General features: G+C 36.6%; 1 protein-coding gene across 13 annotated transcripts in view; it reads right to left on the bottom strand.

The window, feature by feature from the left end:
* Positions 1-18,051, bottom strand: part of LOC126364990 (peripheral plasma membrane protein CASK) — a 1,315,013-nt gene that overhangs the window by 36,485 nt on the left and 1,260,477 nt on the right. For all 13 annotated transcript variants that reach the window (XM_050008113.1, XM_050008106.1, XM_050008111.1 and 10 more), the window contains one exon: positions 9,786-9,905. In XM_050008113.1, the coding sequence (XP_049864070.1) occupies positions 9,786-9,905 (120 nt within the window). The remainder of the gene's footprint in view (positions 1-9,785; positions 9,906-18,051) is intronic.

Here is an 18,051-nt window from a genome sequence, read left to right as displayed (position 1 = left end):
TATCTTCTGCATAGGCATCACTGTGATACTTAACAAGTGTTTTTCAGAAGTCAGATTTGTTCTGAAGCTCTGATTAGTATCAATTTGAGGTTTTGGCTAAATCTTTGTACACTGTTACATATGATCCTCACTGTTCACTTTACACTCTTCCACTCTTTTTCCAAATGCTTCTACAATTTATTACAGATGACTTCTTACTTCTCCTTATGAGTAACATTTCTGAAGCTTCAAATGCTTGCTGTTGCTGTTGCAACTTTTATGATGACTGAATGCAGAGCTATCTAATCTAGAAATATCTTACATGTATTTGACATATCAACTTCACTGGTAGCTACATCCAATGTGTAATGCAGCCTTGATCTATTTACAGTGATTCTGCAGCTGTCAACTCTGTAGCTTAAGTCTAGGAAGTCATAACCAAGACTGCCACGGAATTGCTGCAGTCATTTTCTCAGGTGTTTTTCTCGATTCAAAGGCAGAGTTCCAAGGTCAGTTCTAGAAACAATTCTGCAGAATATGAGATTTTTTGAAACAAGATGAACAACAGCAAGTTCTTTTAACCTTCTTTGCCAGTCATAGAAGAAGCCAAAGTAAACCTCATAAGCCAGGCCTCGCGCTTCCACTGTGGACCGCAACCTTCAACTCATTTCAATCTGTGCTTTCAAGTTTGGTTCCATTGGCCTTTGTTTGAGCCCCTTGGACATACACACCAACAACTGCATTTAGTTCTCCTTCCCACCCCTTGCTGTCAGTCACTATTATTCACCGCACAATCAAACTGACAATGACTGATTAACAGACCAGTCCCCTTATGCAACTGCTTTAAACCTGGGACAGGATGTTGAAGAAGATCTACCAAAAGTCTAGCCTCTGGCTACAGCTGTAAAACTTCTGTTCATGTTTGCATCTGTTCCTATTGGTAAATACAAGTCTTTCTTAATCATATCTTACAGATACTTCCTCTAGTGGTATCCAAAATCAAAATAGTTAATTCTGTTCAATTATCATCATCATCATTGTTCTGGGAAATATTTTTAACTTCCTTTGAACAATGAATGACTTTTTTTAAATACTAGTTGTCACAAATCCTAATCATTCAGAAATGTTGTCTTATGTTAGTTACACTCACGTTTTCAAAAGAAATGAAAAAGTTATTATAACTTATTTTTAACAATAGATAAGACAAATATTTCAGAGAAATTGTAAAATCAATGTACAATCAACACTCATAAGTAAAAGATGAAAAGTAAGTTCCTTGCACCACACAACTTGAAATTCCATTTTCACTTTTGAGTGCATCTGGAGAAAAATACACTTTTAACATATGGAATTAACACATTACTGAAGGTAATTCATTTTCTGTAGCAAAAATAGTGCCTTACAGTAGACAAAATTGAACTGTATTAGTATCCGATACCATGCTGACATTTCTTAGTAATAGATAGTCACAGATATCATCATTTCTTTGGCTATCATCCAACCACAGAAATATTTGCTAGAGACCACAATATTATTTTATCTATGATAACTTAAAACCTCTGCTTCTGTTAAGCACAACAATTATTGATATAAACAGTGCAAATAGCCAACTACATCTATACTCTGCAAACAAATGTTAAGTGCATGGCAGAGGATACATTCCACTGTCCAGTTAACAGCGTTTCTTCCGGTTCCATTCATGTATGGAGTATGGTAAGAATAATTGTTTAAATGCATCTGTGCATACTGCAATTAATCTAATTTTGTTCACACGATCTCTATAGGAGTAATCATTTACATCAGGTTCTTGAAACTTTTAAGTAGGCTTTCTTGGGATAGTTTATGTATATCTTCAAGAGTGGGCCAGTTCAGTTTCTTCAGCATCTTTGTGATGCTCTCCCACAGGTCAAGCAAACCTTTGACCATTCATACTACCCTTCTCTATACTACCCTTCTCTATACATGTCCTGTTAGTCCTATTTGATAAGGGTCCCATACACTTGAGCAATATTCTAGAATGGGTCACATGAGCGATTTGTAAGCAATCTCCTTTGTAGACATTGCACTTCCCCAGTATTCTACCAATAAAACGAAGTCTATTACCTGCTAACCTGCTTTACACATGGCTGAGACTATGGGATCATCCCATTTCATATCCCTACAAAATGTTACCCCCAGGTATTTGTATGAGTTGGCAGATTCCAACACAGACTCATTGATGTTATAGTCAAAGAATACTATCTTTTTTCATTTTGTGAAGTGCACAGTTTTACATTTCTGAACATCTAAAGCAAACTACCAGTCTTTGAACCACTTTGCAATCTTATTAAGATTTGATTGAATATTTATGCAGCTTCTTTCAGTCAGTGCTTAAATTATAGATAACAGCATCATCTGCAAAAAATCTGAGATTGCTATTAGTATTCTCCACCCAGTCATTAATATACAACATGAACAGCAAGGGTTACATCACACTTCCTTGGGATACACGCCTGACAATGACTCTCCATCCAAGATAACATGCTGTGTTCTCCTTATCAAAAAATCCTCAGTCCAGTCACATATTTCACTTGATGCCCCTTTTTGATAATATGTGTAGATTTGGTACCAAGCCAAATGCTTTTTGGAAATTACGAAATATTGCATCTTTCTGACTGTCTTGATCCAAAGTTTTCAGTATGTCACATGAGAAAAGTGTGAGTTTGGTTTGTTGTGATCGATGTTTTTTGAAATCCATTCTGGTTGACATGAAGGAAGTCACTTTGCTCATGATACTTCATTATGTTTGAGCTCAGGATATGTTCTAAGATTCCACAACACATCAATGTCAAGACTACTGGATGACACTTTCACAACCCTTCTTGTAAACAAGTGTGACCTGCACTTTCTTTCAACTCCTGGGCAGGGATCTACGACATGTTGTAATTAAAAGAGGAGCTAACTCAGCCACAAATTCAATATAGAATCTGATAGGGATTCCATAGGACCCTGGAACTTTGTTCACTTTTGATGACTTTAGCTGTTCTCAACACCAATGACACTAACACTTATTTCACTCATCTTCTTAATGGCACAAGTATGAAACTGGGGCAGTTCTTCTGGGTTTTAATTTGTAAAGGAACATTTGAAAACAGAGTTAAAGCACTTCAGCTTCTGTGTTACTACCCTCAGTTTCAGTTCTTGTCCTGTCTCATTTGCGAGTGACTGGGCACTACCTTTGGTGCCACTAACAACCTTTACATATGACATGAATTTCTTTCGGTTTTGTGAAAGACTACTTGACAACATGCTCCTATGGCAGTCACTGAAGGCTTCAAGCATTTCTCTCTTGACAGCCAAACATGTTTCATTCAGCTTCTCTCTATCTATGGCCCTTTGCTTTGTTTTAGACCTATTATGCAGTAGTCTCCGTTTCTTTACAGTGAATGTATAGCATTATGAACTTTTCTCCTGCAGGCTACATATCTATCCAATGCATGGTCGACTTGACCCATAGTTGCTCTACATACTCCTGTCCTGTGTTGTGGTGAAAGTTTCAAGTTCCTCACTGAAATATGACTCTACTGATCTTTTATCTAATTTACTGAACATATATGTCTTCCTGTTTGTTTTAATTGTCCTTTTGTACTTAGTAAACATTGTTGCCAAAACCGCCTTGTGGTCACTTATACCAGTTTCTCTGAGGACATCTTTTTTGATACATGAGCAATTCATTATTCCACAACTAATTCCAATCCCAGTCCTAGCGTCAAACAGCGGAGTTTATATTTTTATTATTAAGAGAGTTTCTTCATCTAAAACAGTCCACAACAAACGATTTTGCATAAAACACATTATTTTTGTGAGAGAAAAGTAAAATTTTTGTAAGAAATGAATGTTGCTGAAAGTTATGTAAAAATAAATCATTCAGTCAATGAAAAATGTGGTGAATTATGCCTTTTCCAAAATGATAATGTCAATTAGTATTGCCCATGAACACGCTGAAGGGGACCACAAATTCTTCTAACATTGGTCATTTTTGACCATTACTGTGCTTTTTGAAGACAACTATGGTTACAGCCAATGTTTATTTCCAGCAGCGTGTTCATAAGCTCTTATAAAACAGCAGAAATGTCAGTTTCCAATTTTTGCACCACCACATATATTTGGAATATACTGAATGTCTTTCCTATCGCTCATCAGGTACAATATCTCTACTGTTTCAGTTAACTTTTACAATTTTCCTATGTTGTACATGTTTCCTATAATATCCAGTCTCAATTGAAAATGTTGGTTCACTTCTTGTTGCAAGCAAAATATGTTGTAAAGCGGAATTTAACAGAATGATCTAAAATTTGCCTCTGTTGTGAACAAAATGCAGTCTACATCATCATCATGTTGTTGTTGTTGTTGTTGTTGTTGTTAAGTTTCTGCTATCAGTTTTAGTAGAATTAGGCCACAGTCAAATCTAAAAATACAGGACACAATGGCAACTATCATTAGCTTTAGACAGTATGCATTGCTACAATAATTGTAACAATGGATACCAACTGATGGCCATGATAACTATCATACTCTTCTATATTTCTGATGTAAATGTGGCCAAACTGATTGACACTGGTTATCGTAACATTATAAAACAAAATCGCTGTTTTCTCCTCCAGCACAATACTGGATTTCTGTCAAATTAGTCTAGTGTGGTATTTAGTTTGATGAAATGTGTTGACAGGAATAGCAAAACTTGAAGGAAAATCAGTGTGCCAGCAACAACCGAGCAGTGCTGATGAATGGCATTAGCAGAGAGGTAGTGTTACATGTGGCAGACTGGCACACAAGTTGGAGCAAGTTCACTTTAAAAATTTATTGTCCATATTGAGAAAAAGGACAGTTTTTTTATGTTCATAATTGACATTGCATAAAACACAAGCTGTGCAGTGCTATTTTGGGCTGATTCCACCTACACACAGAAATAAATGCAATTGCAAATATCTATGATAAATGCATGGGTTCAGGGCTATACATACTGATAAAATTCTCTTGGGCTTCTATTTGTGTCAACTAACTTAAAAGCCATGAGCTTTTGTCCAAGGGCTCCTTGGCCTTTGCTGTGACTGTCACAGCATCTGGGTCCCTTGCTGATCATATTGTATATTAATGATCTTGTGGATAGTATTCATAGTAATGTCAAATTTTTCACCGAAGACACTGTTATCTGCAATGAAGTAGTCTGAACAAAGCTGTACAAATATTCAATCAGACCTTGATAAGATTTATAAGAGGCCCAATGATTGTCAACTTGCTTTAAATGTTCATAAATGTAAAATTGGGCACTTCACAAAATGAAAACACTTTGTATCCTATGAAAATAATACATAATGTTCAGAAATTCCAGTTACAATATTCTAGGACTTGTAGAGAGGAGTGAGTACATAATATTTTGAATAGGAACCAATGTTCGGGAACATACCATTTCCATTCTGTGATGGTTTCAGTTCAGGTATTTAACACGTTCACATTTGCTGAGCAAAAAGAAAAGTCTCAGAGTTGTACCGGTATGAAATATGGTAGACAGGATGATGTGTACTAATCCTATGGACTACTTCTTCTATAGTCGTGTAAAGCTCAATTTATGAGACTCCTGTAGAGACAGAGAAAGATCTGCTGGCATGAGTTCTGAATACTGCACTAGAAATTGAAGAGGCACTAGATGGCATAGAGTGTCTGTATCAGAACATGCTTCGTAGGTACTATGTCTGTCACAATGTTGGTGGTTGCCACTTTGAGCAGCTATTGTAAAGCATCAGTATTGTTATGTACATACAGTGTGCTGGGTTCTTTTTTGTTTTAGAATAATGTAAACACGTGCTGTGTAGTGTTATTACAAACAAATGTGCTTAAGTGATCAATGGATGATTCAGTCTCTCACACAGACGTGGATGAGTTAAACATCTGAACTGAAATCGTTGTAGAACGGAAACAGTATGTTTCTGGACACGAGTCCCTATTCAAAAGATTATATACTCATTCCTCTCTACAAGTCCTAGTAGTTTTAATGGGACTTTCTGAGCACCCTGTATAAGGGAGTCACAGTGGGAATCTGTAAACTCATAGAAATACTTTGGTCTAATGCTTAGCAGAGATGTGAAGTGGAACGGAGACATAGGCTCCGTTGTGGGAAAAGCAGGTAGCAGACTTTGGTTTCTTGGTAGAATATTAGGAAAATGGAATCAGCCTACAAAGGAGATTGCTTACAAACCACTCATACAATCCATCATAGAATACTGCTCAAGTGTGTGGCGCTCATGCAAAATAGGATTAGCAAGGGTACTGATTGCATGCAGAAAAGGGCAGCACAAATGGACAGAGTGTCACTGAGATGTTGAAAGAAACTCTCCTGAGAAAGTCTACTAACAATGTTTCAAGAACTGGCCTTAACCTCTTAATATATTAATTTTATTTTTCAATTATGTTCCAAAATAGTATTTTTAATGAAAAACATCCTACAAGAATGATAATACATATAAAATAGCTTTCAAATCTCAGTAAAATGAGTTACATGTTTCTGAAAATCACCATCAATAAAATCCTAAGTACACTCACACTGGACTTCCATTCTTCTTCACTTTTTGAGCTGCTACATTCAGTGTTGAACTCTGGATCACTATAGCCACCTTCTTTTTTTTTTGAAAGCACTGCCTAAACAGTAAATGACAAGAGGCTGAAAGTGCACATTTTGTTGTCATGTATCCAAAGCTACCCACAGTGATGGAGGTATCTAGTGGCGACCACTTCAACCAAAACCTGACAGCTAGGCTACAAACATAGCATCAGATGCTCTCTAGTGGCTGTACATATAACCACCAGTGCTGGCATGTGGTTTTATTTTTTCAAAGATCTGTTCTTAAGTTGCCTGAAGACACTCAGGATTTTAAGGTTCTATCATCATAATAGAATTGAGGTAACTCATATTTTTAAGTGGTTAAAGGATGACTCTAGGAATATACTACAACAACCTACATATCACTCCCAAAGGTATTGTGTGGATAAAATTAGATTAATTACAGCTTGCATCGAGTCAATGAAACAACCATTTTTCCATGTTCCATATGTGTGGAATGGGAAAAAGCCCTAATAACTGGTACAGTGGTATGTAACATCTGCCATGCAATTCTCAGTGACAGAGTATAGATGTAGATGTAGATACAGCCTTTCTTTAACGAGGAATATTCTTTACTCTTTGCCCGTCCTAGTTTGCTTTCAATATCCCACTTACATTGTCCATCATGCCTTATTTAACTTCCAAGATACCAGAATTCCTTCACTCTCCCTAGTAAGCAGGCACACTAAAAATATAGTTAAAGATACCCTTGCTCAGAGTTCATTATAGTTTAGAGCGAACGGTTTTCTACTAAATGAAAGTAAGATCCAGGCAATTTCCTTTAGCTTAAAAGAGAATCATGACAGAAAGTATAAAATTTTTAGGTGTTATAGTAAACAACAAGTTGACATGGGAACCACACGTCAAACATTTATCTGCCAGACTCTCAAGAGTTATCTATTTAATTAGAAACTTATATCTAAAAACAAAGATGGTGTAACTTACCAAACGAAGGCACTGGCATGTTGATAGACACACAAACATACACACAAAATTCAAGCCTTCCCAACCAACGGTTACTTCGTCAGGAAAGAGGGAAGGAGAGGGAAAGACGAAAGGATGCGGGTTTTAAGGGAGAGGGTAAGGAGTCATTCCAATCCCTGGAGCAGAAAGACTTACCTTAGGGGGAAAAAAGGACAGGTATACACTTGCGCACTGACACGTGTGTGTGTGTGTGTGTGTGTGTGTGTGTGTGTGTGTGTGTGTGTGTGTGTGTGTGTGTGTGTGCTCGCGCGCGCGAGTGTATACCTGTCCTTTTTTCCCCCCTAAGGGAAGCCCTTCTGCTCTTGGGATTGGAATGACTCCTTACTCTCTCCCTTAAAACCCACATCCTTTCATCTTTCCCTCTCCTTCCCTCTTTCCAGATGAAGCAACCGTTGGTTGCGATAGCTTGAATTTTGTGTGTATGTTTGTGTGTCTATCAACATGACAGCACTTTCGTTTACTAAGTTACATCATCTTTGTTTTTACATATAATTTTCCCATGTGGAATGTTTCGCTCTATTATATTAATATCATTAATTAGAAACTTAAAAAGACATGTCCCTAATAGTTACATAAGATCAGCATATTTGGCTTTCTTTCAAAGTATCATATCATATGGAATCTTATTGTGGGGGCAATAGCAGTCACGTACAGGGCATTCTACTTTTACAAAAAGAATTAGTAAGAATAATAACCGACTCTACATCTACATCTACATCCATACTCCGCAAGCCACCTGACGGCGTGTGGCGGAGGGTACGCTGAGTACCTCTATCGGTTCTCCCTTCTATTCCAGTCTCGTATTGTACGTGGAACGAAGGATTGTCGGTATGCTTCTGTGTGGGCTCTAATCTCTCTGATTTTATCCTCATGGTCTCTCCGCAAGATATACGTAGGAGGGAGCAATATACTGCTTGACTCTTCAGTGAAGGTATGTTCTCGAAACTTTAACAAAAGCCCGTACCGAGCTACTGAGCGTCTCTCCTGCAGAGTCTTCCACTGGAGTTTATCTATCATCTCCGTAACGCTTTCGCGATTACTAAATGATCCTGTAACGAAGTGCGCTGCTCTCCGTTGGATCTTCTCTATTCTTCTATCAACCCTATCCGGTGCGGATCCCACACTGCTGAGCAGTATTCAAGCAGTGGGCAAACAAGCGTACTGTAACCTACTTCCTTTGTTGTCGGATTGCATTTCCTTAGGATTCTTCCAATGAATCTCAATCTGGCATCTGCTTTACCGATGATCAAGTTTATATGATCATTCCATTTTAAATCACTCCTAATGTGTACTCAGATAAATTAGGACACTGTAAACCCTTGTTTGTTAAATTGCAATGCCTGACGGTAATAAACTTGTACATCTATAATGATCTATTGTATGTTAGGAACAATATTTCAAATATATCATTAAGAAGGGATGTACATAGCTATAACACCAGGAACAAATCTTGTTTAGATGTACCATATCAAAGACTATCCAAGTCACAGAATTCATATTTAGTTCTTGGACTTAAGTTAAGTTAAGTATAGATTTAAAAGAGTTACCTGTCAATATCTTCAAAGCTAAGTTGTACAGAATACTAGTAAATAATCCTTTCTACACAATAGACGAATTTTTTGAAACTGAAAGTACTATCTTTCAACACTGTATCTAGCGGATGGCCTTATGTAACCCAAACTAAATTGTATTTAGTAATTAATGTTAAAAATGTAAGTTATCTTGACATTGTCTATTGCTTTATGAGCTGAACGACAATCAAATTTGATTGATTGAGGACTCAGGTTTGAATCCTGGTTGGGGAGAAATTTTTAATTTTCCCATTGATATGAATCAATGCCCACTAGCAGCTACATGTTGCAGTTCCTTTGTATCTTGACTGATAATGGTTGTAGAATCAAAATGTGTTCTTTTGGAGAAGCACAAAAGAACACACACAACACCAGTTCCTGAGATTTATTACTAGATACACAACTATTTTTAATGTTAGTGTGCCCAGTGCACTGTACATCACTCTAGTGGTATTATGCAGATATTTATTTTTGGCTCGTATTTTACACCTCATTTAATTTCCTCCAGCTAACGGATAAACAAATTCTTAAATCATTTTCAAATCAAACAGAATTGCAGGAACTGTTATCTGCTAATAAAGCACAACTTGACACTACTGTAACTCTGTACTTACATGGTAGTTTAACAACTTCTTCATAGGTAACCAAATCTAATTGGTCAAACACTGCATTATGCTTGGCAAGGTATTTGTCCTTGTATTGCTTTTTCTTGCGACCAAATATTGAGCAATTCACTGCAAGTAAGGAAAATACAAATATTATGAGAATGCATTTACTAACCAAAAGTCAAATGACAGCTACAATTCACTTTTTTCGCGGGTTACCTCTTAAGGTGTAATGTTGACAATTTTCATGTTTCACAAAACATTGATACAAACAAAACTCTAACATATATTGCATATTATAAACATAAAACACTCAGAACTCAAGGCTAGGTTCAGATATTGCTTCAGAATGTCTCACACTGTGGTGTACAAACATACGATTTATAAGCTGCTTTGTTCATCTCACAATATTGCATTAAATAAACAAACAACCTCAAACTGACTAGCAACTACCCTTTTCATTATATTGTTACATTCCTTCCTGGATTTTCCATTGTTTGACTTTACACATGAAAATGTACTGCTTCTGCTCTGATGTCGTTTCCACCTTCCTCTCCCCAACCCCAACCTTTCCTTTAAACTTCAAGTATCTAATATTTTAACTTCTATGCTCTTTGTTATTTTCTTCTCTTCTGTGACTTCTGAGTGTTGTCTAGCTGCCAGTGTACTCGTACTATCCAGCAAGTAATTACAAAGAAGACAACAGCATCAAAAACACAATCTCAAAAAAGATCATTATTTATAGTAGCTGCAAGATAATTATCTGTAATTACGGCATTAGAATTATATATAGATGACAGTCCAAAAATAGAAAACAAGTGATGATCATAACATCAAGAAAATGAATTTACAAGTTGCAAATGATTAAAGAGAATACTAAAGAGCATGCTATCTGAGAGAAATTTATAATTCCACTGGTTACTCAACTAAGTCATACCGATAACTACATATTACTTGTTTTCCTTATGCATAAAACATAAATTGTATGGTTTAGCAATGAACAGTATATATTTATAAATCTTTTGCATTATGCTTGTGTCTGTATTAGCATATTTTTGTTCAAAACCTTCTAGCAGATGAAAACTGTTTGCCATATGAAACTCGAATTCGAAACCTTTGCCTTTTGTGGACAAATACTCCACTATCTGAGCTATCCAGGGCTGATTCATGACCCACCCTCACAGCTTCACTTCCACCTTTGCCTCTTTCATGCTTCCCAACGCCTACGAAGTTTTTCTGCATATTTTGCACGACATTTTAATTTTCTTAAATTATGACAGAGAAATTTAAAAGGTAAAAGGAAAAATAAAAAGGAAAATCTGCAACAAAAGGTACCAAGATTAGGATTTAATGTTATGTCAACAATTATAGTTGGAGAATGAAACTGACCATTCAAGACAACAATCATGGAAATGGCCTTAATCACTTTAGGGGAACCACACAGGAATTTGCATAAATAGAGTGTTCCCTGTTTTCATCTCTTGTTACAATGGTATTTCTCATCCGGTGTCCATTTAAAATACTACTTGTTGCATACATTAACAGTGATGGTCTGATATTAAGCTGTGCATATGGAATTCCACAACAAGAAAAAATACTAAACAGTAAGTTTTACCATCCAGCTGCATTACAACCATACATGAGATTTATGTGAATACCCAATAGTGAAAAGTGATATCAAAGGCATAAAAATAATGATAAGATGGCCACGTCTAATACTTTGTAATGTAGCACAACAAATGATATTCTAAAGATGGGTATCATTAAGCCATTACGGTGGTGTATATTAGTGCACAAAAAGGAGAAAATATAGTATAATCAATATTGAAATCCATTATTATAACACAAGAAAAAGACAGGATTACCACATAAAATTTAGTAATAAAAGAGCAACAGATCATAGTCCATTTTCTGCTGGAAGACATTTTATAACAGACTCCCAAATGCTATAAAACTGTTTAATGGAAAGTTATTTAAGACAAAATTAAAGCAACTATCAATTGATAAATGTTTGTACTCAATCAAGAATTTTTAATGTTGTTGTGTATAATTTATCTTTATTTTTAAACTCTTATTATTGTTCATATGTTTAAAAACAAAATTGTAAAAGTTATTATGGACAAATAAACCATTTATTATTGTTGTTATTATTATCAAGGCAGAAGATCAGAATGATTTATCATATTAATTATATTAAATACAGTAGCAAGATTGGATGTCATTTTCTGTAAAGTGAACTTTAATTTCACATCCAAGCTCTAGAATATTAAGTAAGAATTCAAGTACTTCTATTTTAAAAATAAGTATCCCACTAATGTAATGGTCATTATTTTTATATGCTCATCGTAGCTGAGTTATTTTATTTATTTACATGTTATTATCTTCAATGTTTATTCATTCTGGCTTGTAGTCTGGTCTGTTCCACAGTTTTCAATTATTATTCTGCATATTTAAAAAAATCATAACCATGTTTTATACTTATCACACTAACACAACAGAAACAGACTGTTATGACACAGTATCCCTATAAGAGGTACACTTCTATTGTTTTTCCAAACATATACACCCATATCTTCTGAATGGAACCTTCACCCTTCAAAAATCAGAGCAATGTTCTGAAAATACTTCAAGAAAGTATCTAATTATCCAACTTTCTCTCTTCATATTCCTGCTTCAGAACATGATTACTTGCCACAGACCAACCATTCCTTTCTCCTCCCCAAGAACCAAAAAGCAACTTACATACTATGGAACTAAACATTCTAGTGGACTTATAAATCCCTTCATTTTTATCGAAAGACCCCATCTTCAATTTCTTCACATACTTCAATTGTGCTGGATTAATCAGAAGCATACTCTCTTTATCCATTCAACATACAAGAAACACCACCTTCACATCCACACCACAGATCAAAACCAATCCACAGCCCCCACAAACCTTGAGTAATACAGTTTGTATTTTCAACCAACCATGAATCTTCAAATTCCCACCCATGTGAGTTAATTACCTTTCAGGAATCCTCATTTGTAAACTTGCCCCATCTTTCTTCCAAATATCGTTTCCAATACCACCAGTCTTACAACAGATGAAATGTCAGTTATATACACCCTGCACACAGGTCACAACCTGACCAACCTTATTGTAGACAGTAGATCACAGTGGTTACTTTGTGAATGGTGAGCACTATCACACTCATTGCATTCATGCTCCATTTCATCTGTTAATTACAAGACTATTAACCCCAGTCAAAAAAGAAAAAAGAACAGTGGAAGAATGTAGCAGGTGTGTGTGTGCGCGCGCGTGTGTGTGTGTGTGTGTGTGTGTGTGTGTGTGTGTGTGTGTGTGTGTGTGTGAGGGAGAGGGGGGAGAGAAAGAGAAAGAAAGAGAGAGAGAGAGAGAGAGAGAGAGAGAGAGAGAGAGAGAAGGGGGTGAGGCAGACAGAGAAGCGGGAGGTCAGGGCAGGGACAGCAGAAGTAGTTGTGGCGGAGGGTGGGGGTGGGGGTTGACAAGAAGAAAGTGGGTATAATGGATAATTTGAGCATCTTATTCTATAGGTCAATTATTGGGATACAGCCTGAACAATCAGCATGCATCTCATGCATAGACATATCACTGTACTCATTTCTGAAACACAAAATAGTACTCATTGGAAAAAAAAAGAGTTTAAGCAGTGACAATTGCTTGTAAGGCCACTATATTTTAGAACATTGTGCATGTACTTTGTGCAGGCTGAGGGTTTTCTTTTCCCTTCCCCGATTAGTCTGATGTTGACACATGAAAAGGAACTTTCATCCAGTGACATAAAGTGGATGGATAAAAATATGGGAACATTGAAAACACAATAAATGACCATGCCTGTAATGGTGTAGGAAAACCATTGCCATTCAAAACAGCCTCCATTCATGGATAAATAAAGGACCTGTATGATTTCCAAGCGAATCTTATAGCATTCTTCCTCGAAAATAGTGACAAGCGTAGATAACGAGGATAGATATGGATAGTGATCATGCAATCTTCTCTCCAAAGTGGACAACACAGGCTCAATAATACTGGGATCCAGTGACTGTGCTGGTCTGGGAAGATTCGACAATTCATCCTCATAGTCACTAAACCAGATCTGGACTATGTGAACTGTGTGAACAGTGGCCCTATCTTCCTGGAACACAGTGCCACCATTGGGAAAAAATACTATACAATGGGATGGGCCTTGTCAGCCAAAATGTTCACTTAATCCTTGACAATAATGTTACCATGCAGGATACCAATGAGGTTTGTGGAACACCACTATATAGCTGCCCAAATCATCACTGAACCCCTGCAAAGTTTCACAGGAAACAGTATGAAACAAGACTCATTCGACCAAGTAACATTCTTCCATAGTCCAGGTTTTATGTCTTCAGCACTTTGTCTTCATGTTACGAGCATTTGCCTCACTGATGAGTGGTTTGGATTTCTGGGTCACCCTGTTTGCTTATGGAGTTCCCTTCATGTTGTTTTGGTGCTGACAGATTTTGTGAGTGTGACATTCAGTTTTTAGTGATTTTTGCAGCTGTCACACTCTTTATTTTTAGACACAATATGCTTCCATTCCCACCTGTCATGATCATTCAACACACACTTTCATCCATGGTGTGACTTAGTGGACAATGTTTCTTCTCTTTCATTGCATGGGGCACAAATCTTCAGTACAGTATCTCTTGTAAAATCAACACTTTGGCTGCCTTGGTTATGGAAGGCCAACCACAAAAGCATCAATAATTTTCCCACATTTGAACTCACTTAGCTCCCATATAATTCAGTCATGATAACACAGAACTCTGCTCTAGCCACAACAAAGACTTGCAACATGCTGATGACATTACACAGGTGCTTTTCATAGTCAAGTACAACAGTGCAAGCTGCAGGCTTGGCTAGCAACTGCATTTATGTTTAAGCATCCATTTCTCACCATTTTTCTTCTTCTTTTTTTTCCATCCCCTGCATGTAACATAATGAAACACCCCAACTAAAATCAGTGATTTGGAATATCTCACACTCTTTCATCAAAATGTGTTTTTTTTTCTTTTGTTTTTTTTTTATGATTCTATGCTTCCTGTTTTTTTTTTTTACTCATTTAAAGAGAAAAAGACAGTTCATGATTATGTCATCTTTAATGTGTGATTTTACATTGTTCTTTATTGTAGTTTTTCAACTGTATTCTGCATTCTCATATCTCCCAGCTTCTGATTTTGAGCATATGTTGTTCCTCTTGTCTGTCAAGGGTAGGTAGCATCACGAAATACTGATTCAAAATGGAACAGCCATGAGTTCCACAAAATATGTCGCTTTGAGCTATCCTTCTCATATAATTCTTCAATCTTTTTGTCCATCTAAGATGGACTGGAGACACTTGATCTACATCCAACCGATTGCTTCTGGCAAAATAACACGAATTTTCACACAGTGAAAGTTAGGTTTGATGTAAAATAACAGCTGAAATTGCTTGTAATTATTGGTTTCCTTTCATACCAGTCATTTCGGTTATATTTACACTACCAGCTCTCAGTGTGTGATTCAAGATTTTGCGTTTAGTTGCCTTTACATCAATTATGTCAAACGTTCCTAATTTTTATTGGAAGTCATAATCACTCTTATTCTTAGTGATATACAAAAGTTTAGCTGGGAATAGTAAAACAAACTAATCTAACTAAGCTCTGTATGGTATGAGAGCACTGCTCAGTCTATATATTGATACTATTTCTAGCCTTTTTGTCACTACCCCAATCCCATTTGATCAACATATTACAAATGATTTTCTATCTGGCCATCTGTGAGAAATTTTTATTTTGGTGCACTGAATCTTCCATAAATTTAGCCTTAAATGTACTCTGAATTTTTGTAAAAGATAATTTCAATCAAAAGTCATTTTGTAATTGTGATGAATAGGTTGGTTGACTCCATACGAATGACATAACAGGCCACCATTACAAAAGAAGCACCTCAGCTGAAGAAGGAACAGTGTCTCAGCAGAATGGCAGGAATAACAGGTAGTATTGGTGTGACAGCTAGAGCTGTGAGTTACTTCAGAGGACACTGTATTAATAGCTTAAGCAAAACACTGATGGAAGCTGTATTGGGGTGCATCAGATACATGTTCTTGTTTGTGCTGAGAATAATGAATAAAGAAACAGTGTATTTTTGTTTATTATTCAAACCTCAGTATGACCTTAGACATCAAACTAAGCAATGATCTGAAACTCTGAGCAAAACTATATGAACTACGGTAAGTACATCAACAAGAGCTGCAAGTTTTAGTTTCTATTAATGGGAGCTTGATTAAATACCAGAAAGTAAACATATGTAAATCTCACCTTAGCATTTAATATAACAACAACAGCAATCAATTTCTGAAAACATAAGTGGAGCAACAAAAAATCCACTCACTATGTAGTAGCAGGAGAAAACACACATAAAAGCTGAAGAAATGTACAAGCTTTCAAAACCAGTGCTCCTCCTTTGGTGAAAGGGTTTAAGGGGAAGGGAGAGCCTCACAAGTCCTTTTCTTCATTCCTTTTCCTTCCCCTTCAACCATTTTACCAGAAAAAGGAGCCAATGGATCTGAAAGTGTGCACATTTTCTTAACTATATAGTGCGTTTTCTCCTGCCACTGTTTGGTGAATAGATTTTTTTATCTATCCAATTATATCACCTTCAGATCTAATTTTCAATAATATTTACCCACATATAAATTTGTGAATAATGTTAAAGATGACTGCTTTGTCAACACTAACAACTGAATCCAACAATCTGTCACTGAACTATTTCCATGTTGTTATGTAAAGAAATATTGTTTCCACTTATTAATATGGTTATCAGAAGACTAAACCAAAGTTTCTTTGGTTGATCTACTGCATTTGTGAATAATATACTGGTGGAAACAGTAAGTGTTGCACCACCAACACCTCGACCAAATGCTACATCTACAGATGTGACAAATTCCTCAATTTCTTGATTCTTCTGAAGACTATACTCAAGTTTGTCTTTCGCAAAGCCATCTAACTGCTCGCTCACAGAAGTAACAATATCCCATTGTTTTTCCTTTTCCATACCTCATTCTTTCAATCGTTTAATAGCTGCAGTCGGGCACTGCTAACTATGGACACAATATACTTCTCTCTGCAAATTATGTACTTTCTCCCATAACAGACAGCATCAAAATTCTCAAACAACATGGCAGCAAACTCAATCCAAGGTCCATAGCGAAAAATGACCAGGAAATTTGGAAGGGGCAGGCCAGTGGCTTCCTAGGCAATGACACAGCTTGGCGCTTTCAGTACAATCTTCTTCAGGGCAGAGATGAATTGATTAGTTATGTCGTATTCCTTCCTTATTGATTCACAAACCCTACGAAGGCCATGAACCAAGCAAATCACATGCTCTAACTTGGACAATAATGGTTTCAATTGGTTAACAGCTGAAACTGTGTATGGAGCATGGTCCATAACCACAAGAAGTAGTTTTCCGAACTCAATACCAGTAGGCCAGAGTTTTTGGCAGAAGTCTATAATTGATTGCATTACTGTAATGGCTTTGGCTTTCTGGAGCTCATACATTTTTAACAACATGGGCTTAACTTTCTCCTCTGCTAAGGAAAAACTAAAATGTTCAAAACATATCATTCCATTGAGTCTATGGTTTCATCCACAATGATTCCCACTTCGCAATCAGACATTTTCTCCTTGATTCTTTGTATGGTTTCTTTCTATGGTTTCTTGGTAAACAAAATTGTTCAAATGGCTCTGAGCACTGTGGGACTTAACATCTGAGGTAATCAGTCCCCTGGACCTTAGAACTACTTAAACCTAATTAACCTAAGGACATCACACACATCCATGTCCGAGGCAGGATTTGAACCTGCGACCATAGCGGTCGCACGGTTCCAGACCAAAACACCTAGAACCACTCAGCTACGACAGCCGGCTCTTGGTAAACAGATTCCACGTAGTTTTTTCTTACAGTACTCTCATCAGGCATTAACAGCTTTGTGTATTTTTCAAGAAATCCTTGAAGGCTGGATGGTCCACCTTACTGCATGGAATTCCTGCCTGTCTAAGAGCTGCACTCAAACCAATGTTTAATTCCTTCAAATTTTGAGGAACTCTGTTGAAACACACATCATAACAGAGGTTGCCACAATTTGTTTGCTTGAAGAGTCTATTCATTTTATGCTCAGAGCTGGATTTTGGTGGTGTTTTTCATCTAACAAAATTGCTGAATTACAAATAGAACATTGCG

The sequence above is a fragment of the Schistocerca gregaria genome, chromosome 1, assembly GCF_023897955.1.
Source record: "Schistocerca gregaria isolate iqSchGreg1 chromosome 1, iqSchGreg1.2, whole genome shotgun sequence".
Classification (NCBI taxonomy): Eukaryota; Metazoa; Arthropoda; class Insecta; order Orthoptera; family Acrididae; genus Schistocerca; species Schistocerca gregaria.
This window is presented reverse-complemented; position numbering and strand designations above follow the sequence as displayed.